At 55.7% G+C, this 21,713-nt stretch overlaps 5 protein-coding genes across 5 annotated transcripts; 2 read left to right on the forward strand and 3 right to left on the reverse strand.

The window, feature by feature from the left end:
- Nucleotides 1-4,620: 4,620 nt before the first annotated feature.
- Nucleotides 4,621-5,637, reverse strand: B0I36DRAFT_151502 (uncharacterized protein). Its single transcript, XM_046148522.1, has 2 exons — nt 5,143-5,637; nt 4,621-5,064 (listed from the first exon to the last, which is right to left on the reverse strand). Exons 1-2 carry the CDS (start codon nt 5,419-5,421, stop codon nt 4,840-4,842), a joined length of 504 nt encoding a protein of 167 aa, XP_046009165.1. The 5' UTR covers nt 5,422-5,637; the 3' UTR covers nt 4,621-4,839.
- Nucleotides 5,638-6,307: 670 nt separating this feature from the next.
- Nucleotides 6,308-7,391, forward strand: B0I36DRAFT_329522 (uncharacterized protein). Its single transcript, XM_046154722.1, has 2 exons — nt 6,308-6,550; nt 6,616-7,391. The coding sequence occupies exons 1-2, from the start codon at nt 6,318-6,320 to the stop codon at nt 6,938-6,940; spliced, it is 558 nt and encodes a 185-aa protein (XP_046009166.1). The 5' UTR covers nt 6,308-6,317; the 3' UTR covers nt 6,941-7,391.
- A 416-nt stretch (nt 7,392-7,807) lies between these two features.
- Nucleotides 7,808-8,811, reverse strand: B0I36DRAFT_365589 (methyltransferase domain-containing protein; the record flags this gene model as incomplete). The annotated part of the gene is made up of 2 exons (XM_046159166.1): nt 7,808-7,977; nt 8,103-8,811. 2 exons carry the CDS (start codon nt 8,809-8,811, stop codon nt 7,808-7,810), a joined length of 879 nt encoding a protein of 292 aa, XP_046009167.1.
- A 5,073-nt stretch (nt 8,812-13,884) lies between these two features.
- Nucleotides 13,885-15,269, forward strand: B0I36DRAFT_249373 (chaperone dnaJ 2; the record flags this gene model as incomplete). Its single annotated transcript, XM_046150469.1, has 3 exons — nt 13,885-13,968; nt 14,036-14,124; nt 14,186-15,269. The coding sequence occupies 3 exons, from the start codon at nt 13,885-13,887 to the stop codon at nt 15,267-15,269; spliced, it is 1,257 nt and encodes a 418-aa protein (XP_046009168.1).
- An 882-nt stretch (nt 15,270-16,151) lies between these two features.
- On the reverse strand, nt 16,152-18,669 carry B0I36DRAFT_329531 (uncharacterized protein). The gene is made up of 5 exons (XM_046154723.1): nt 17,177-18,669; nt 16,914-17,098; nt 16,785-16,861; nt 16,551-16,728; nt 16,152-16,497 (listed from the first exon to the last, which is right to left on the reverse strand). Exons 1-5 carry the CDS (start codon nt 18,422-18,424, stop codon nt 16,461-16,463), a joined length of 1,725 nt encoding a protein of 574 aa, XP_046009169.1. The 5' UTR covers nt 18,425-18,669; the 3' UTR covers nt 16,152-16,460.
- Between the last annotated feature and the right edge of the window lie 3,044 nt (nt 18,670-21,713).

A 21,713-nucleotide genomic window follows, 5' to 3' on the forward strand; every position in this document is an offset into this window, starting at 1 on the left:
GGCGACGTGGCCCACTTGCGAGCGAGGCTAGGAGTATCTGCCGGGCAGATCTTCAGGTGCCAGGTACCGGAGCGGAAAATGCAGTCGAGTTGCGGATACTAGTCGGACAGAGGCAGCGGGGCTCGGTGCATGCATGTCGCACAATATCGTCCAACAACGGACCCGTTGTCTGCCACGAAGTCAGGAGGTGCGGTACAGCCTGCTCCCGTCCTCGGCAAGGGTGCATGAACCACGTTGGTTTGACACAGACCATAGACAAGTTGGGAATGGTTTTGCTGATAAGCACTGAAGGCGTCAGCATTCAAGGTTTGATATTGGCAAGTGGCAGAGTCACACGGAATGCGTTGGCCGTCCATGAAGCTGGGTCTAGATCCAGTCGAGGCCCGTCTGACAACGTGCTGCTGGGCAATTCGATTATTGATGCTTCTCGAAGCGCCCGAGTGTAGCTGGTCGACAAGTACCACCAGCCCTGGACGGACTTGTGAGGTAGGGTTGTGCCCCCATTGTCACAAAACTCTGTGATGCCAGAGCCGCAACGGCTGTGCTCCCTAACTAGGCGAAGGATGAACCGAGTGTCGCAATGACAGAATCCACCGTGTCTCCCTCGTGGACCTCTTTGGCGTAACGGACACCTTGACTCTGTTGACCAGTCGGTTTTGTCTCAAGCCAAGCTGAACCCTGCACTCAGCCAGCCAGCCTGGCCTCGTTTTGGGCCATCTGAACCTGTGCTGGCCGCATTGGGCGGTGAGACAGGCGCGCAATAAGCAACGTTGCCGTCTTGGCAGGGCCTCAGAGGCTTGGCGCAACTTGTTTGTTCTTGTCACTCGGCCCTGCCAGATTTAGTTCTGCTCTGGGGCAAAGGAGAGACAAATTTTGTTGCTCTTGCACATAGGAGGGTCGACAGGTCCGAGAACGCTCTTGATGAGCACTAGACAATAAGGCACTATCTCCTTGGTGACACACGACGTCCGCCCAGAGACGCCTTGCAATCAAGCAAGTAGCCATGAGCCAGATGAAGTACATGGAAGCTTTCGCGCCGGGCGCGTACGACTTGATTTGTCCAGCAACGCGAATAATCCTTGATGTGCAACGTCCAAGGCAATGGTTTGTCAGTGTCTGGTTGATGCCACAGGAGGGAATGTACTGTATGTTGGTCACCAAGTTCCGCGACTGGGGTTGAGCCGCGAGTCGGCAGTAGACGGGAGGGAGAGGACCGGTGACAGTCGCGGGTGGGAGCGGATCGCTCATGGCGATCGATGGCCTTGCGTTGGGCCCCGATGGGGAGCGCGACAGCGTGAAGAATCTGCATGCGAAGGCTGATGGCGTGCTGCAAGGCCGGGACGAGTGTGGCAAGCGATTAGAGACAGCAAAGCAATAGTTCCTGGACAATATGGTGACGGGGCGTGCAGGACAGGGCAGGGCAGGGCCGCATACAGGTGAGGCTGCCTGCCAATTGATTGCTTTTTCCGACGACCCTGGTGCCCCCCACGCCCGTGCAGAGAACCTAACCTGGGATCTTTCGCCAGCTCGTGTCGCGCTGCAGGTGCAGGCGCAGATGCAGGCGCAGATGCAGGTGCAGGTGCAGGTACGCGACTACTATTAGGGATGTACAGCGGAGGTCAGTCGAGCGGAAGGCGCGACCACCTCGCGCAACCTTAATCGCACCTGGGCACTCACTGATACTGATGCCTGCCCAGCTCCTGCCGTCAGATGCAAGGTTCATTCCGGCCCAGTGGTGCAAATGACAGCTGCCAGCAAGCACGTTCAGCTCTGCCCAGCAGGCAGATAACCTAGATGCAGGTGCGTGTGCCAGCCGCAGCACTCATCTCCTCCCGAGTGCACAGCTGCGCAGCGCACCTTGCTTTGGCGGCCGTGGCTGATGATGTCGTGCGGCCTCCCATCCCATCTTCCTTCTCGCGTGGTCCAATTCATGTCGGCCGGGACGCCCGTCCTGCATCTGGACAAGAAGCTGCCCTCGCTGGCGCCACCCACGCCCCTTGGCATGATCGTCCTCGACGCTGTGTTTTCTTTTTCCCGCCGCCCACGCCGTGCCCACTGAATTCCAGAAAGGGATGCCCGGGCCTTATCGCACGCCCCAAATAAGCCAGGGACCCGGTTGCTTTTTCCCACCTCTTCCAGTCATGAATGTCTGGTGGCAATGCGCTTGCCGCCTTTGAGCCGGTTGAGCCGCAAATCACTGAGGCGCCTGCAGGTACAGGGATGCGAGGTTCCAAATCCAGCCCCTTCGCTTCCCAATAGGCCGCCAAGCGCCGGGTCCCGTCTTGGCAACTCTTAATCACCACGGCCCGGGGCCATCCCGCGCATCGTTGCCGGACTAGCGCCTGCAAGTGTGGGAGCAGTTCTGCATGCACAATGCACACTTGCCGCTCCGTAAACAACTTCAGCTATCATTGCGGCCAGATACTGACCGGTCGCGGTCAGCCTTGCCTCTCTAATTGGCGTCCTGGCCCGTCCGAGTCCTACCAGCCAGACGTTCGTGGCCCGGCAGTCGGCCATCGAACCTCTTGCTTGCTTGGAATATCACTCAAGAGCTAGCCACGCGTGGGATCGCAGCGTTATCCATGCCGCCCGGCTTCACTCCACGTTCTAAAGTTCCCTGCGCTGTCCCCGCCTCAGTTCGGCAGGGCCGGGGATCCTTGGGCAAAGATCGACGCTGTCATTGCCGCTTCCGACACCCTGCAGCTCAGATTGCGGCTTCGATAACAGGTCTTGGCACATACGCGTGGGCGGATATCACAATGTCGACACACAAGCGGTAAATCAACACATACGACGGACAGGGGCTGCCTCGATATTGCTCTCTCCCGCTCCGCTAACAATTTCTGGGTCTGCCCATACAGGTGTTATGTAAAACTGGAGTCTTCCGCCCCGCCATCCAATGGTCGGCCAGGATTCCTTCCAGTCATACCCCCAGTAATCTGGTTGCGTGAGATTAGCGTCGTGTTATTTGGAACCCTCCCCGACCCGTCTTTTCCTTACCGCTTGGTGGTCGATTATCGCCTTGATCCCTTGGCAGCACTAAGACCATTCCGCAATCTCCCGCCCTGTTGCCGATCGAATGGTTCTCAGGCGAGACACGAGGTGAATCGTGCAAAAACAATTCCCGTTCCATAAGCGAGCGCAGCGTTCCGTGGGTCAGCGAGCAGCCAGCGCATTTGCCCATTCCGAACCTTAATGCATCCCTCGTGTAGATCCAAGCAGCGCATGAGCCGCACAAGGGCTTTGTATCCGAGTACAAGGTTCACAACAGCCTCGGCATGTCCACTGACAGGATAAGCACTAACTGCCGGCATGAGAGGCGCAGAACCCCCACTTCAGCCTCAATGCTTCTTGCGACCTTCTGCCACTTGCGATTGCCCACAGGCACGAGACACAAGCATCCCTTTCAGCACCTCCAGCCGCTTAGAAACATTCATGCTCACACACAAAAGAGGGAAAGAAGGCCGGTGCTCAGATACCAGGACCAGAGCATGCCAAACGTCTGTCTGCTTATTCCCAATATGTGGTTTTCTTTCTTGGGGTGGGGGAGGACTGTTGACACTCATCGTCTGCGAAAAGTTCAGAGCTGGAATAATTAAACTTTTTTTTCCTTAACTCAAAAGCGTGAACACGTGGTCGCTTTGTTCAGCTTTGCGCCAGCGCAGCACATGGTGGAGGTGACACGAAACTCTGTCCGGTTCGGGTCGTCCGTTGCGTGTTCATGAAGATGCTCAGAGAAGAGCCAGAGTGTTCGGGGGGGGCCTCGTAGACTGCAACATCGTCCCGGATCACGCCGGTCTTGAGCTCCACGATTGTTGTTTATTCACCACGGCGTCAGTCCTTTGGTTTTTCATTTTTCCGTCCGGTGCCACCGTAGCATGTGTAAATTACTAGAAGATCGTGAGTGTCATCCTGTTGCAAGTAAACGCACGTATATGGTCATGTGGTGTACATCACACCACCACAAGGCAATTTTGACTCGGGGCCAGTTCTTGTTTTCAGGGGGGGGGGGGTTCAAAACATCCGTTCCCGTTGTTAATCTCGTCTTGTCCCCCGATATACACCTGTGCCTATTCAGATCCCGCTTGTGAACAGAGATCGACCCCTTTGAAAAAAAATTAAATGCAACTCCTTGACGCCATGATGATGTCGTCGCAGGAAACGAACCAGACAACTCGGCCCGTCGCCTCGTCTCATGTTGTCACGAGGCGGCATGAGAAAAGCACGAGCACACGAGCGAAACAGCGCGTGGTATGTCGCGCGAAATCTCCGATCTAACGAAACATATCCTTTTTCATATGCGACATGTGGTTACAAGCATTTCGGCCATGGGAGTTTGTCTTTGCAGCCTTTTCCTCCCGGCCTCACGAGATGCATTTGTCAGATTTATGAGATAGGATAAATTCATTGTTCAAATCGTCGAGTTTCTAGACTATTTGAATAGAATTACCGCGATTATTACTGAACAATTACCGTTGCATGACGAAAAGTCCATGCTGCCATGCCTGACAGAATACAGGCAGGAAGGAACAATCTGCTTTGCTTTGTGATTTTGGGAAGATGAAATTACTTCGGGTATCGATGAGAGCGAGTAGAGGGTATTTTGTGCATAGATCAAAAAAGAAATCAGCAAAGATATGAAACCTGTTCTTCTGGCTTTGTTATTCACAGCCGGTGCCAGCCCGAGCTTGATGGCCAGCATGACGCAGTCGGCTTGATGGGAACGCGCACTCAGATCTCTAGCATTCGGAGACAACGAGAGAGCGTTCGGCCAGACCAATTGCCCAAAGACTACGGGGACGGTCTAGGCGATGCACTGTCGCTCATTGCCCGGCTCGCTTAGACGCGCGAACCACGCCAGTGGCGGCGCTCGTAACGGCGAGTGGTGCGGTTGCGCACCCAGATGATGCCAACGATGAACGAGGCGAGCCAGCAGATGGCTGAGAGGAAGGAGAATGCAATGACGGTCTTCCGGTGGCTGCAGAGGTTGTTGCCGACGACAGTGACGTCGGTCCAGTTGATGTCGGTCCAGTTGAAGACCCAGCCGCAGGTGCCGTTGAGGTACTTGATATTTGGCAATGCGTATTAGTACATACCACGTCATGCGACGGAGATGCGGTTCATGGGAGGATGGTGACTTACATTGACGATAAGGCCAAAAACAGCGAACCACAGGATTGAGACGAGGAGGTCGAAGGGGTAGTGGATAAAGGAACCGGAGAAGGGGATGAGCCAGATGAGGGCAAAGAAGATGGAGATGCCGGCAACGACCTCTGTGTAGATGAAGCGAGACAGGTACCACGAGTCGACGTTGAGCCTATCCATGTCGTGGAGGTAGCTGCCGTTGATGCCAGCGACGATGGCGGCAAAGGCCAGCTCCGCGGCACGAAGGATCATGCCGGCAATCTCGGCGAAGGCCATGGCTGGGCGTGGCGAGAAGGCTCAGGGGGTCCCCTTTGATGATGTGCTCGGGTGGAATAGCTGCGTCTGAGGCAGTGAAGCTGCAGCTGCGACGGCCTACAGCAACGTGATTGTGTGGTGGTGAGCACTGTTTGCAACTTTTGTGACGTGAGGGAGAACGTGTCGACACCAGGGCCCAAGAGCGGACGGGACGGGCGGGGATTGATATACGACAAGTCAGCCGCCGGCCTTGGTGCACGGAAGGCTGGAGGCAGGGTGTTGCAACATGCCAGTGCCAGCAAGCAAGCAAGCAAGCAATGACGCTACGGGATGGGAGGAGCCATGGCAGCCAACGGCATCTGCGGATGAGCCGAGTGTTGCGTGTGACTCGACACGCAACAGAGAAGCCGGTGCGTCAGCCCCAGTCAAGTCCGGCGGAAGGGCGGCAGCAGCTCATGGCAGGCCGCAAGGTCGGCGCTCACCGACAAACTCAGAGTTTGCGGGGGTCGGGCATGTCGTTGGGCTGAGGGAGTGGGTGAGGTCATTCCCAGCGACGCTGGAGGGCCCGAATTCTTGTTTTCTGGGGCAGACGCAGGGCTGACAGGTAGGCCTAGCCCCCGTTTGGGCCGTGACTGCCGACATGTGCTGGCGTGTCGGAGCCAGCCAATAGGAGGAGCAATGCAGCCACTGTAGTGTGCAGCCCGGCATCTCTGAAACGTCAAATGACCTCATCCTCTGGGCACCTTCTTGGGCACGCTTGGCAAGGTTGGCAACATGCATGGAATGCGCGCTTCCCTGCCACAATCCAAGGGTGGCCCGCGGGGGTCTCTTCTGTGGTTCACGGTTCCCAATGTCCTCTTTAGGGTCCAGTTCCCAGTAGGTAAATATCAGCTGGCAAAACGGGATGCTTACGCAAAATGATGTTGCCCGTGATTCGGGATGACTCATGTCATGCTTCACTCGTTCAGCTTGCGTGTTCGGAATCATCGGCTCAGTTTTCCTCCGGAGCTGCTCGAGCTCTTCTTTGTCCCCTCTCCCACAGCCCTGATTCATTGGATACTCGTGTTGGTAGGAACAAACGTTTTACTTTTTTCCCCTTTTCTTTGTTTATTAATTTAATCACATTACCGAAGACCGTCGCGACAACCAGGTAATACAGACGCCCAAGAAACACAAGTCTGCGCTCAGCTACTCCGCGGTGCTGACCAAGGCCAGCGCACTTTTGACTGATAGGTTGTTATCCCCTGTCGGCGGACTTCGGACGGGCCTATCAAAGACGAGCTTCTCGCCCAGGCGGAACACCATGCAGTACCTGCTGCCACCGAAATGGAAACTTCCCCAACTCAATCACCCTTGCAGGGCTGATGGCCTTTCATCACAAGAATTCGCAGCTCGACACCTCCACCATGCCGATGAAGATGACCGCGCGCGTCGCGTCTGGGGAGATGCACGGTTACGAAGTAATCGACACGGGTGCATTCGGATTCCTAAGCCCCTGCCTGGTACAGGTTCTCCTTGTGGTATGTTCTCGGGCTGCTGAAGATTTGAAGATGTCGAGCACTTTGCCATTGACAGGCGAGTGCCACCTGTGATGGATCTGGCTTCAACGCTCGGTGCATGTCTCAGGAAGATGACCTTGAAGTTCGAGATTTGAATTTCTTGAATCACTTTGACAGGTCTGAAAGTTCACGGCTCTTGATCCAGGTGACCCGGAATCATGAGAATGTAGACCTCCGCGGACCCCCTGACAAGTCTCGCAGTGGAGGTTTGTCGTGCCTGTTATTATTGTTGCCTCCCTCGTTGGCAAGATCTCTGCCGTGGTGGGCTTGTGAAGCACATGCTCTTCGTGAACGGATATGGCTAGGCTTGCTGTCCCCCAAGCGAGTCAGCGTGGCCGCCCGCGCTGCTCTTGTCAGCGACTATGTAAAATGTATCGTTTAGTGGAAGAAAAATCTTCCTCTCGCCGACTTTAACAAAGGCAAAAACAAAAAAACACTTTCTGTACAGCAGAACCTGTAGCATTTGGGATCAAGAGATGCGAATCGTGATTCAATCGCCTGCTAACAACCACGCGAAGCTACGCCGTGGCCACGCTTATCTCAATGTACGTGCACAAGAAAAGTTCTAGACTAACGTCCCTCAGCATGGCTGGCCTGCACCAGAGCAGCACAGTGGTGAAGATGTGCAGCCAGCCGTTGTCCTCTTCTCCCCCACAGAAAAAAATAGAGAAAGACAAAAAGGAAAAAAAAAAGAAATCAGAGAAGCGAGAACAAAGAAGGAAAAAGATCGAATGCCTGGGCAGCATGTATGCAAGACCACATGTAATGCGTCCTTCCGACACTGCCAATCGTTTCCTCGTCAAAGCCCACAATAGGCAGCCCCAGCATCACAATATCAAATGTCTTGACTACTTGGTCAAGACCCCGATGACGTGAGGCACCACGTTATGCCACTGCGCGTCCCAAGGAGCGGCAATGTCGGCATTCTGCCACTCGCCCGCCTGGCGGAAATATTCACCAGTGGGCCTGCACAGCTGGCAGCCTCCGAGGAACTGCGGCCAGAAGAGATTGATAAAGCCTAATCGTGAAATAAAGGGCACGGGACTCGTTAGCTGCGCACATTCCTAAATTCTCGTGATGTGATAATCATCCGTTCTTTTCCGCGGCCGGGGGGGGAGGAGGGGGGCGGGCGACAAAACTCACGTTGATACGCCTTCATGTACCGGCTCACTGAGCACTGGACATGCTCGTAGAAGTACCAGCGGCCGCCCTTCTTGAGGTACCCGTACAGCTCGCGGATGTGCCGCTCGGGCTCGGGGATGCTGCACAGGCAGAGCACCGTGACGATGCAGTCGACGCTCTCCTTTTCGATCTTGCCGTCCCACTTCTTGGGGTTGTCCAGGTCCTCGATGCCCACGGGCACAATCTTGTAGACGTCCTCGAGCCCGGCCTTGGCAATGTGCTTCCGCAGGCTCGCGTGCTGGTTCGGGTTCGGCTCGATGCCGTACACCCGGGTCACCTGCTTGGTCCTGCCCATGGATGACGACGACGACGACGAGTCCATGTGCTTGTTGGCAAAGATGTCGACCCAGTAGCCCGCGCCGGCGCCGACCTCGATGCACACGCCCTCGAGGCCCGGCACGGCGGGCTTGTCCAGCAGCTTGCCGTTGACGACGCGGCCGTCGAGCAGCGGCAGGACCTTGACCGAGGCATTGATCTTGACCTGCGGCCCGAAGCGGCCCCAGAACGTGCCAAACCAGGCGTCCTGCAGGCGGCGCGGGGACAGCAGGGTCCCAAAGTCGCGCTCCTTGACGAGCCGCAAGATTGTGGGCGGCAGTGCCTTTGCGGAAACCCACAGAAAGAGAAAGGGCCCGACCAGGCCCCAGAAGCCTTCCGAAATGGCAGACGGCATGGCTTCGCAAATGGTTGCAACGGTGTGATTGATCTACAGCTCGTGTGAGAATAGTCAGCTATGGTCACGGGAAATGAAGATGAACCTTTGACATTTCGGGCTGGAATAGCATCCCAACCCGTGTCGTCGGCTGGTTCCTCCTGTCGACTTTCAACAGCATCTGGCTGTGCGACGGTCCTCTGAGCCTTGCGACGACCACCACAGGGATATGAATCGCGACAGGTAGACACTACATGACGGAAACCCACAAGCTTTGTAGTTCGTGGTGGTAATGAAACGGGGAGTGTGCAAGCCATGGGGAAGACGAGATGCAAAAATGAATGATTGCAAAGTCGCACATTACGCAGAGAAGCTCAAGAGTGAAGCTACACTTACAGATCGTGTTCCGTAGTGCTGCAACCACGGATGTATGATAAACGGGTCGTCGTTCTGTTCAGAGAGACACGCTCGTCCAAAGTAAACGATGAAGATGATGGCAAGATACAAGTAGCCTTGCACAGATGTTCTCACACAAGAATGGGGGAGCGCACAAGTTGGCGTAAGACTGTGTTGGTCCCAGCAGCAGTGTAAGCCGTGATATATAGAAGGGAAAGAAAGATTGGAGCACACCTTCCTGATGGACGCGGCCGGGATCACTGATAGTGTTATAGGCTTGCCGGAGCCGGCGGCTAAACCCCGGCGGGTCCGGCGCCGGATCGATATCTCGCGACACCACAAACAGCATCACAGAGACAGCTCACGACAAATGCGGAGGCGCCAATGCTGGCTTGAATTTTGTGACCATGGTATCTTCATCAGCATGCATATTTTTGGGTATATATATAAGACCTTCGCCACCGTGGTGGTTCGCACAAGTGTTCATTCTTTCCCGGGCCCCGATTCCACCATGAAGCACGCGTCTTTGGCTATTTTGGAGAATAGTCTCTTGCAGACGTGTCATACCTTCTCTGTGCGATTGATGCGAAGTCTTGGATGTCTCAGGATTACTCTGAGTGGTGCCGTGAGGTGCTATAGAATATGCGTCCGCTTTGCCGCACAAAAATGAGAACTGGAAATATTCGGGATTCAGGGTGTGGTAGATGATAAGGGCTTGTGACCAGAGCTGACAAATCATGAACACCTGACAACCCCTATTCAGCTTGCTCGAATGCAAAGCGGACAGCACATCTCTTCCCTGTAATATGTCCTTCTTCTGACGAGCCTTCAAACCAGACCGCGACCACTTCTGGCGAAATACAACAGCAACCATCCATTTTCAAGAAGAGTGCCTCGCGACTCCATGTTTGCGCGAACCTCGCCTCTACTTCCGAGCCTTTGGCATCTTGCGCTCCTCAAGCTCGTCAATGTCCTTCTTTTTGTGGAAGTGCGGTGCCACCTCGCTTAGCCACTTGGCCTGGATGGGCATGCAGCTGCGCATGTACTCCTTTGTGGTCTGGACGAGCTCGTAGTAGATGACCATGCGTTCTGGAGGGTCCGACTTCATCAGCACCGAGCTCGGGTGGATGTACACGGTTGCGTTGTTCTTGACGGTGCGGTAACTGTCTCCAGAGCGTTGTAGGCGCGCCGCATTGGGGAAGAAGCCTGCCGTCAAGGCCTTCTTGATCGGCTCGACGTTCGAGGCGCCACAGGACGAAGGCGATACTTCGACTCGGTCACACAGCTTGGCGAGCTGGTCGCGTACGTCACGCGCCCTGGTCAGTGACCGCTGCTGGAGGAAATTCTCGCGCGACCACACGGGCGAGAAGTCGCTGTCCACCCATTGGTTCCAGATGTTGAGGAGAGTGAGGTGGTCGCCGCCTTCCTTGACGGTGAAGCGATTGCGCGCGCTGTCGGCGTGTATCTTCTTGTCTTTGGGCCGGAAGAACAGGGCTGAAGCTTCACTGAGCATAGACACGATCGAGAGCACCTCGTCCACACAGCCGATCTTGTCAGCAGCCAAGACGGCCTTGGCCAGCATGGGATCGGTCGGGAATTCGGCCATCTGCCGGCCGACCTTGGTCAGCTCGCCCTTGTGATTCAGTGCTTGGAGAGCGAACAGCTGGTTGAGTGCACCGATTAGCGACTCTGTTGGTGGCGGGTCCATGAATTCAAACTCCAACAACTGATTGATGCCAAGCGACTTCAGTAAGAGCACGATGCCGTTGAGGTTTGTCCTCTGGATTTCAGGCGTCGTCGACTCGTCCATTTCGTTCATGTAGGCGTACTTGGTGTATAGGCGGAAGCATTTGCCAGGTCCGACACGCCCGGCGCGACCACTGCGCTGGTTCGCAGAGGCGCGAGAGCACGGAACCACGACGAGGTTCGACATCCCCGTCGTCGGATTGAACACATTCTCTTTGACGTAACCGGGATCGATGACGTAGACGATACCGTCAATTGTCAAACTCGTTTCCGCAATATTTGTCGCCAAGACGACCTTGCGAGCATTTGGCGGTGTTGGCTCGAAGATCTTCGCCTGCAGCTCTGATGGAAGATTGGCGTAGATCGGGCAGACGATCAGCTCTTTTACTCTGTTCCCTAGCTTTCTTGCAGTCTCGGTGATCTGCAGCTCGGCTGCGTCGATTTCGTCCTGACCCGTGAGAAAGATGAGGATATCTCCCTTGCCCTGCGTACTGTGGATTTGGAAGACCGTCGTTATGGCGGCCGCGAGATAGTTGGCCTCGGGTGCAGGTGTGTAGTAAATGTCAACCGGGTATCTACGACCTGGAATGTTGAAGATGGGAGCATCATCGAAATACTCTGCGAATTTTTTGGCATTCATTGTCGCCGAGGAGATGAGAAGTTTGAGGTCTGGACGCTCACGCGACAAGTCCTTGATGAGGGCTAGCAAGATGTCGGTATGGACAGTGCGTTCGTGGGCCTCGTCGATCATCAGAGCCGAGTAGCCGGCCAGGTCGGGCTCCGTCATGAACTCTCGCAGAAGCATTCCATCCGTCATGTACTGCAAGATCGTTTTGTCGCTCGTGTTGTTTTCGAAGCGAATTGAGAAGCCGACCTCGTTGCCCAGCTTCACACCCATCTCCTCTGCCACACGGGCAGCAACGCTCATGGCAGCGACTCGGCGCGGCTGCGTACAGCCAACTTTACGACCGTCCTTGGTGTAGCCGGCCTCGTGCAAATACTGAGGGAGTTGTGTCGTTTTACCACTACCAGTCTCGCCGACAATAACGATGATCTGGTGCTGGGCAATGGCTGCGATGAACTCGTCGCGATACTGGTAGATCGGCAAGCTCTTCCGGGTCTCTTGTATGGACAGAGCCTTCTTTTCCGCCGCGTCAATCTGGGCCTCCAGGAATCGCTGTTCCTTCGTCAGCGTCTTGCCTTCGCCAGCCATTGTCGAGTCCATGTTCCATTGGATATACTGGTCCTGGTCCAGTACAAGTTCGTAGTCGCCTTCGTATTCACGTTCGGCCCTGTTGATTTGCGCTTTTGCTTTTTGAGTCTGCTCCCTCTCCCATTCCTCGTGCTCCGTGACAAACTTTTCTTGGCCAAACTCGTCTCGTTCAACATATCGCTTGTACATCGCGTCTTCTTTCCGCTTGCGATCGATTTTGCCTTTCTCAGTGATGTAATCTTCAGGCATGTAATAGCCATCGCGGTGGTCGTCGATCTTCAGCCGCTCTTCGGCTAATCGCAGGATCTCGCGATTCTTGGCAAACTCTGCCTTTTCTTTCTCTGACAGTCGAACGCCACTCCTCAGTTCTGCCGTCTCCTCAGCGACCTGTTTCCGTAGCAGTGCCAGCCGCTCGGCTTCGCGCTTCTTGAGATAGTCCTGGCGTGAACGTTCGCGTAGGTCAGGCATGGCAGCGCGGTTCGCTGCAATCTCTTCCGCAAGCCGCTGGCGCTCATTGCCGGCCTTCTCGCCGGACTTCTTGCCGCGACCATCATCGCGCTCTTTCAGCCGTTTCGCGAAAGCTTCCGCCTCTTCCCGATCGCGCGCAGCTTCTAGCTCGGAGTCATCGTCTTTGTTGTCCCGAGGCTCGTTTTCGTCGTGGCTGAGCTTTACCCGCTTTGAGGCTGACTCCTGGAAGTCGGGCTCGTCGGCGACGCTGTCAGCGTCCTCCTGGTCGTCTGACGCATCCGGATCTGGCTCTTCGTCTCCCCATCTGTCGTCTTGGTCGCGGTCGTCCGGCCGCTTGCGAATCGCTTTTGGTCTGGACTTGTGAGATTCGCGTCGTGGTGAGCGGCTCCGAGATCGACTATGTCGGCGGGAGGATCGGTGCGTATCAGGCCGGCGTGATTTATCGTCGCGGTGCCTACGGGATGATTTTCTCGAGTCCCTCTTCTCGACTTTCTGGGGCCCGACCTCGCCCTCGTCCATAGGGACGAAAGCGTATCGCTTGCCGCTCATGCTGACCGCGGTTGAATGTTCTGGGACTTTGGCGGAGGGGGAGAGAGAATCTGCCTAAAGCAGGCTCTGTCGCATGGCTCCGTGCTTCAGGAATGGACCGTGCAGGAACTGGAGCAGCTCGAGTTGGGCAACAGCTGCGTGTAGCACTTGGCTGCGCTCAATATCGTCTGATGCCGTCGGTGCGGAAGGTAGACTCGTCCGTCGTGAGCTGATCCCCGAGTTCGCTTGTAGCTGCAGCTGCTGATATGAAACTAATCGCATGCCCAAGGCAAGGTGCTCTCCTCCAACGCGCTAAAGCTCCTGCAAGTCTAGCCTGGCCCTCGGACGTCGCCAAGGTCGGGGCTCCCCAGATCCCTGTACCTGATGCTTATCTTATCGGCCCCAGATATCTGTGGCAGGCGGGCGGCGCGCGCCAACAATTGCCACGTTGAGGTTGCGGATCAAGCATGTGCTGGCCTCTAGATTATTATTTGGTCATCGTGGTAGCTGTCCGCCCAGGACTCTCTCTTACACCAGGGTTGTCGACGCACCACAACCAGCCCTCTTTGAGATCCAACACAGCTACCAACGTTCGGGTGTGCTCCGTCACCTTGCCCTGGTGGTTTGTGCTGCAAGCTTCCTTTATCCTGCCAGTTACTGTACACCCACCCCACTAGAGGTACTGAAGCAGCCTTGGACCTCGACCTGCAGCTCCCACTACTTTTTCGTCCCAATCTTGTACGATGCTGCTCCGTGGGACAATATCTTTGTTGCTGGCCTGCCTGGCGTTCGTCCAGCTAGGCTTCTGCGCAGAGGACTTCTACAAGGTACTGCCTCCTGCACCTTGCAGTCCTGTTGTACCACAGCCACTCTCTAATGTGCGATCCTCTCTAGGTTCTTGGAATAGATCGCCAAGCTACCGACAAGCAAATAAAGACCGCCTACAGGCAACTCAGCAAGAAATATCACCCAGACAAGAACCCGTAGGTTTTCCCGCCTCGCCTCTGCATGCGACTTACATGCTTACACAGCTTTACTTCACAGAGGAGATCCGACAGCCGAGGGCAAGTTTGTCCAAGTCGCCGAAGCATATGAAGCACTTATCGATCCTGAGCTTCGCCAAGTCTACGATCGCCACGGCCATGAAGGCGTGAAGCAGCGCCAGCAAGGCGGCGGCGGTGGCGGCCACCACGACCCGTTCGATCTCTTCAGCCGATTCTTTGGTGGCGGCGGCCACTACCAGCGCGGCCAGCCTCGCGGACACAACCTCGAAGTCAAGGTCGCCATCTCGCTGCGCGACTTCTATAATGGCCGTGACACCGAGTTCTCCTGGGAAAAGCAGCACATCTGCGAGGAGTGCGACGGCTCGGGCTCTGCCGACGGCGAGGTCGACCGGTGCTCCACGTGCGGCGGCCACGGCGTGCGCATCATCAAGCACCAGCTGGCACCGGGCATGTTCCAGCAAATGCAGACGCAGTGCGACGCGTGCGGCGGGCGGGGCAAGACGATCAAGCACAAGTGCCCCGTGTGCAACGGCGACCGGGTGATCCGCAAGGCCACGCCCGTTTCTCTCAAGGTCGAGCGCGGTGCCCCCAGGGACTCCCGCGTCGTCTACGAGAACGAGGCCGATGCCAGCCCGGACTACATCGCCGGCGACCTCATTGTCACGCTCGTCGAGAAGGAGCCCAGCCTCGAGGAGGACAACCCGGACCACGTGGACGGCGTGTTCTTCCGCCGCAAGGGCAACGATCTGTTCTGGCGGGAGATTCTGTCGCTCCGCGAGGCCTGGATGGGCGACTGGACGCGCAACATCACGCACCTGGACGGCCACGTGGTGCGCCTGTCGCGAAAGCGCGGTGAAACCGTGCAGCCCGGCCACGTCGAGACCGTCGAGGGCGAAGGCATGCCCATCTGGCACGAAGAGGGCGACTCGGTTTACCACAAGACTGAATTCGGCAAGCTCTACGTCGAGTACACGGTCGTGCTACCCGACCAGATGGAGACGGGCATGGAGAAGGAGTTCTGGTCTGTGTTCCAAAAGTGGCGCGGCAAGGTCGGCGTCGATTTGCACAAGGACAGCGGCAGACCAGATGAGCCCATCTCCGCGGGCGCTCATGACGAATTATGAAACGCTGTTGCTGTTTGAGCGAAAAGCGATATAGACAATATAGAGACGAATCTGAAGTTCGCGTGATGCAACGCTGCTCATTATCAACTTGTGTACTTGATGTTCCTTTTGGAATTTCATGGATGTAATTCCACCACCTTTTGGCCTTCTCACAGCACCCTCTTCTTTACGTAACATCACATATTGAACAAAGCTAGTGCATTAAACATGACTTGTATTCAACAGGTATATAGGTCATTATAGGAAAGAAAGATTGACACTATTCATGAATCGTTAGGTCGTTTCGTTAGACATCGTTCCGTCGTCATCTTGGAAACTGTCGACCAAATAACCAGACCCAGCCAAAAACAACCAAAGAGCAATCTCTATACAAATTCCGTCATGAAAGCAACTAACTGAAAAATCCAAATTATCGTTCGTCATGAACAGCAGAAACCACCAATGGCATTGCAAACAGACGTTTCATGGCCACGATTTAAACCATCTATAGAAGCATCAGTGGGAGCCCAATGAAGCCGAGAGGAAAGATGCATAGGGATCATCAAACTTACACTTCCAGGGTCTCGGGGGTACCCTGCAGCCGGTGGTGCACCAGGAGGCGGGGGAATTGGTCCAGCAGGAGGATATGCTTGAGGCGGATACTGGTTCGGCGCAAATGCACCTGGTGGTGGTGGCATGGGCCCGCTGCCATATGGAGGTCCAGCTGGGGGCGGATAGTAGGCACCTCCAGATGCGTGCAGTGGTGACGGTGGTGCATCGTAATCGTCGTAGTGGTCCGCATCTGCTTCCTCCTCGTATCCTGCAATATCTTGTCAGTGAGGCAAATTGATTACTCCATCACTCCAGGACTTACGTCTCCTTTCCCGGTCACGGCTCAGGCGCCCCCGAGACTTCCTATCTCTACTCCGGTGGTCTGGCGATCTCTCTCTGCTCTGCTCCCGCGATCTTGCTTCACGTTCCCGTTCCTTGCTCTTCTGATGGTCATTGTACTTCTTGATGCCGATAGCAGCAGCTCCAGTGCCCAGTATACCAGCGGCAGCTTCCCGGAGTCGGCTTCGGCTTCTTTTCTTCTTGATGTCGGAGTTGGAGGCGGACGAGGATCTATCACGGCCGTTCGAATCGTGGTGCCGCCGGTGTCGGCGTCGTCTCCTTCCATCAGAGGTCGAGCCGTCAAGAGGCTCGCTGCCGTACTCAACCCCGGGAACTATAGGAGCCACTGGTACCAGGCCTAATTCTCTATTAGCCGAGGACGGTCTGGAGCCGAGGCTTCGGTTGCGCGACCTGGACCTGGAAGGACTTCTTGAGTAGCTGCGGCCACGGTGCCGGCGGTCATAATCGTCATCTTCATAACCCCGGTCACGGGAGCGGTGGTGCTCCTTTCTCTCCTTCTTGTCCTTCTGTCTTTCCCACAATTTGCTGGCAGCAGCTCCAGTCAGGCCAGCAGCCGCGATTTCCGCTCCTGCAGAGACGTTAGTGCTCAGTGTAATGGACGCCCACGTGTAGTAATAGTCTCACCAGTCCGAATGCGGGACTTGGACCGCGACTTGCCGCGCGACTTAGATCGATAGTGGTGGACGAGACCAGCGATTGCACTGAAGAGAATGTTAGCGATCATCCTGTCGGGTGTATGTGAGCTGTTCTTACCTCGTGGCAACTGCAGCTTTTGCGGCGTTCGACTTGCTCCGGCTCCGGCGGCGGCCAGATCTGCTGCTAGAGCTTGACGAGTTTGAATACCTTCGGCGGCTTCGACCACGCGTGGCCTCCTCCTTCTCGACCTTGTCGCTCTGCATATATTTCAGGCCACCAGCGACAGCAAGGGCGGCAGCTCCCTACAGATCATTGTCAGTGTCTTCAAGTGGAACGAGTGCTGACTCGGAGTGGCGCCGCGTTGATGTAGCAAGACTTACAATAGCCAAGCCAGTCGCCAGTCTGCTTCTTGACTTGCTTCTGTGGCGGTGGCGGTCATCGTCGTAGCCATAACGATCGTCTTCTGCATAACGGTCCTCGTAGGCGCTACGGGCACGTCTGACGACTTCGGTACCAAGAGCACCAAGAGCAGCACCAGCCAAAACCTTCTGACCTCTGTGCTCCTGAAACTTTCCGTCCCGGCCTTGTCGGCTGGAAAGCAAAGCAGCCAGGCCTGCGCCAGCAAGACCGCCCTCTGCCAAGTGACGCTTGTGATGGTGGTCAGAACTTGAACTGCGATCACGTCGGATGACGGTTCTCTTGATGTAGTAGTCCTCGTCGTAGGCCTCGTCATCACCACGTCGCTCCTCCTCACGATAGCGCCGTTCACGGTCCCGGCGCTCCAAAGCGTATGCCTCCTCTCGCCGGTAATAATCATCATCGTAGCGAGGCTCTCGTCGAGCGACCTGCTGGTTTTCTTCTCTCAAGACAATGTAGCTAGGGTCTTGTCGCGGAAGAACAATCGGAGCTGGCGGCGGAGCTTCTTGGACAATGATCTTTTGTTCGGGTGCTCGTGCACGAATAATGACTGGGGCCGGCGGTGGCTCGGGTGCAGAGTAGTACTCAACCTCCTTGCGGTAGCGCTCAATATCATGATCGTGCGCATCACTCTCCTCAATGATGCGGCGCTCCACACGTAACTCCTTGTCCCTAGGCGATCGAGGCTCGTCGCGATCAATTTCGACCACCTTCTTCTCCACCGTCACGTCGCCATCAGCCTCATACTTCTCCACGCGCTTCTCAATACGCTTCTCCACGTGAACATCATCATCCCATGGGCGCGAAGGTCTGTCCCAGTGGCGAGGTGACTTGATCCTCAGGTCCTCCTCGACTTCGACACGGTAACGATCATCATCGCCGCCTCGATAGTAAGAGACATCGCGCTCCCTTATGCGCTCCGTGGGAGGGTCGAATGCTGATCTTGGTCGCTCTGGCAGGTACGTGGTCTTCTCACGGCGCTCGACTTCGACGTGCTCATGTGGGCTTCGGCCATAGTGGGAGTGTGAGTACTTGGAGCGGCGGTCGTCGTCTTCTTCGTCGTAGCGCTCGATGACGCGGCTGCCGTTCGAAGACCCAGCTCCGGCGACCTTGTAGCGTCTCACAGTGGTGGTCTTGTATCGCTCATCCTCTGGCGAGGGGCTGCGGTCTCGTGAGTACCGAAACTCCCTGTCGCGGTAGATTGCCGACATTGTTGCACAGCAGGCCGCTGCAAGTCAACAGGATGACGTCAGCTTCCCCGCGGGAGGCCGGGGCTATCTGTAGGGCGAGGGTAGCTGTCGCAAAGGGCAACAGTCGCAAGCAAGAGTTCGCGCGTGCAATAATTGTTGTCGTCTAGGAACAGACTGCAAATGATGGCTTACTAGCAAGTTGGGAAGTGACTGAGTTCAGCCGAGAAGACCGTTCGCCGAGCTGGGTGGGAGGGGAGATGAACAAGAGAGGGGGTGGGGTGGGCTTCGACAATCGGATTGTTGCAGAGAGTCCTGTGTGTCATATGCCCCCGCTGTCGAGGCTGGCGCAGCAGCAGGCTTTGCCAAAACCAAGCCTCCTTCCCCTGCACGTCGATGGGCCAGACATCCATGTCCCTGCCATTCCAGAAGTGACCAGCGCGTGCGCAAGTGACTCGGCTTGACATGAGCGCCTGACCAGGCCTGGGTCGTCCCGCGACCCGCCATCCAAGGTCATGGCAGCCTTTTTTTTCTTCGTGGTGCCGCACCGAGGGTTCCGGCCGCGCCCATCGCCTGCTTACAGAACAAGTCATCCGAGACCCTTGAGCTCATTATTCGGGATGATCAAACCCCCGCCCAGCATAGAAAAGGCAACCCTGGCCACCAGGCTGATGAAGAACACCATGGCGGATCGTCCTCGCGAACTCGTCTTCTGGCTCCCGACAGGCAGGGAAGTTTGCGTCCTTGCCAGAGCCATTGTTGGGAGCTATGCCATCTCAATCAATGACAAAGGGCATGCCAGAGAACATGTTCATGCGATACCTCGTGCGAACGCGATGGGAGTCATGCCTGCTCGATGCCCTGCATGAAGCGGCACGAAGGGCCTTTGGATCTCGTGCCGTTGCCACTGAGGCATGCAGGACAGAGACATGCTTGCGTCAGCACCAGAAGCAGGCAGACTGCCAGGCATAGAGAGCCTGGTTGCATTCCCAAGGCTAGAGCGCCACCCAGCCTCCTCGGAACGGGTGACCACGCTTGTGCTGACTTCAAGGCAAACTATTGGTGGCATAAGCTCGACAATACCAAAGTCAAACTTTGTGATGTATCTTCCGACACGGCCCAGTGACGGGGCCATACCGCGCTCTTCGTGCGCAAGGCTTGTGCTCGTGCAATGATTACGCTAACGTAATTACTGGTTGCGAACCGTGTTTTCAGCCGACAGCGCGAACTTGAAATTCACCCACTTATGCTACACTAGGTGTTCACGTAAACTGCGCTTTCATGCCACTCAGTGGATCACTGAGCCAGCTGTTTAACAGAGACAGAGTGGCATTTGTGCGTCCCTGATCACCGAGGGGCGAGGTGGCTTGGCTACTGGCCAGGAGACCTTTGGCTGAGGCCACAGTGCTGGCCAATGAGGGGCTATTGCGTCTGATCCTGTGGTTTCTCTCCCAACCTCAAGAGGCTACCCCGTGATACGCTAGCCATATCTTTTGAATAATGGTGGAATCACGACGTGCCTTAAAACAGTCTTAGCATGGCACCTTGGTAAAGTTTCCGAGAAGTGAGGCGCATTCGAGCAATAAACCGGCTGCGCCTATACTTGGCGGCAGCAAATCACGCGTTTGGTAACATCTGGCTAGTGTGGGAAGGAGCGATCGTGGCGTTACGCCTTACAAGGTTGTCGCTAGACATAAGGCCCAGTCCTTGAGCTGCCTCCATCTTGAACGTTCGTCAAACATATGGCTGGCGCTTTCGTTTATGCCAGCAACCTATCCTATCAAGCTTCACCACATAGTTCAGACCTGCATACCCACCAGTCTCTTCAGAATCCCCCTGACAACTCCTCGTCAGTGATTTAGGGCTGTCGACGACCGCAAATATCCCAGCAACCGAGTTCAACCCTAGTTCCTCCCTCCCAACGTCGGTTCTGGAATCTCCGTCAAGCAATTTCATCATCACCACAGACCATCTGCAGCGCGCATCGCCTCACCCTGATAACCCATGAGGGCTGTCGGACGCCGAAACAAAGTCCCGCTTGTCAACTAAGACACCTTTCTTGGCGCTGTCGAGATCAAAGGTATTGGGCTTGCAGGCATGACATTTTCCCAACTGAAAGGGCGATAGCAACGCCACGCGCTCCTATCGTCTCGCTCCGATGAGGAGACGCCTCCTCAGCAACTAGCCCCCATATCGCCAGTGCTATCATCAGCAAACGTTGACGCTACAGGACTGTGGCATCATCGTGGCAATGCCGAGAATTTCTCATCCGCCATCACTTTCGACCGTCCGCCACGGGCGACAACTAGCATAACTCAGAATGCATCTGAGATTGGGCATACTGTCGATAAACTTCGGCCAGTCCTGGAAAATCCACTTTCGACTGAAACGAGCAATGCGGTTGGAACTAACCATACTGTCTCTCCCATTGACATGGATTGGGCCACTGGCTATGGTTCACCAAAACTCAGACCCGCTAGAAACTCTCAGAGCCAGTGGTCGGGCAACTTGCAACTCACAAATGCCGGGGCTCTGGATCGAAGCCGTCTGTCACGCAGCGCCCTGCAACGAGGTACCAGTTATGATTCGTCGCTTCCAAGTTCGAGCTTGCTGGTCTCGATGGGCGCTTCCGCTTCCAACGTACTAAAGGTGATCGACCCAGAGACGCGGCTGGAACATACGGCAAGCTGGATCCGCCACATTCCTGATCAAACTGGACAGGCTGGTTCTGAATCTACATTCTCTCCGTTCCGGCGTAACAATGCGAACGCTAAAGATAGGAAAGAAAGCCAACCTACACAACTGCTCTCTCCCACTTCAAGAGCCGCCACTTTCTCCGCTGACACTTCTGCCGATGCTATCGCCTTGGATGCTGCTGTGAAGGATATGGAACGTCTTTTCGAAGAAGCGGTTGATATCGCGAATCAGATCTCCCTGATGCATCAGTGCTCACACGTAGAAACGCCAACCGAGCTGCACGTAGATAAGACGACAGTCAGAAATAGCTCAATAGCGCGAGCGTCCAAAGAAGCCTCAATATTGAACTTCAATCACTGCCACATTCATTCTCCCCCCTCAAGGAGCCCATCGCCTGGGAGCCTCCATTTGGTTGGCAGCATCAAGCATCAAGGCCATGGCCGCGATGCTCTTGCACTGAAGCCACTGCGTCTCCGCGAAATCTCAATGCCGAATGATTCGCACGGCAATATGGTTGGCCCAGTCTGGCCTGAAAGGATATCTAGCCTGCACGCTAAGCGATCACAAGCCATCAAGACCGCCCAAGGACACGACATGCCGAACCAGTTGGATCACT

The sequence above is a fragment of the Microdochium trichocladiopsis genome (assembly GCF_020744255.1).
Source record: "Microdochium trichocladiopsis strain MPI-CAGE-CH-0230 chromosome Unknown B0I36scaffold_8, whole genome shotgun sequence".
In the NCBI taxonomy this organism is placed as follows: domain Eukaryota; kingdom Fungi; phylum Ascomycota; class Sordariomycetes; order Xylariales; family Microdochiaceae; genus Microdochium; species Microdochium trichocladiopsis.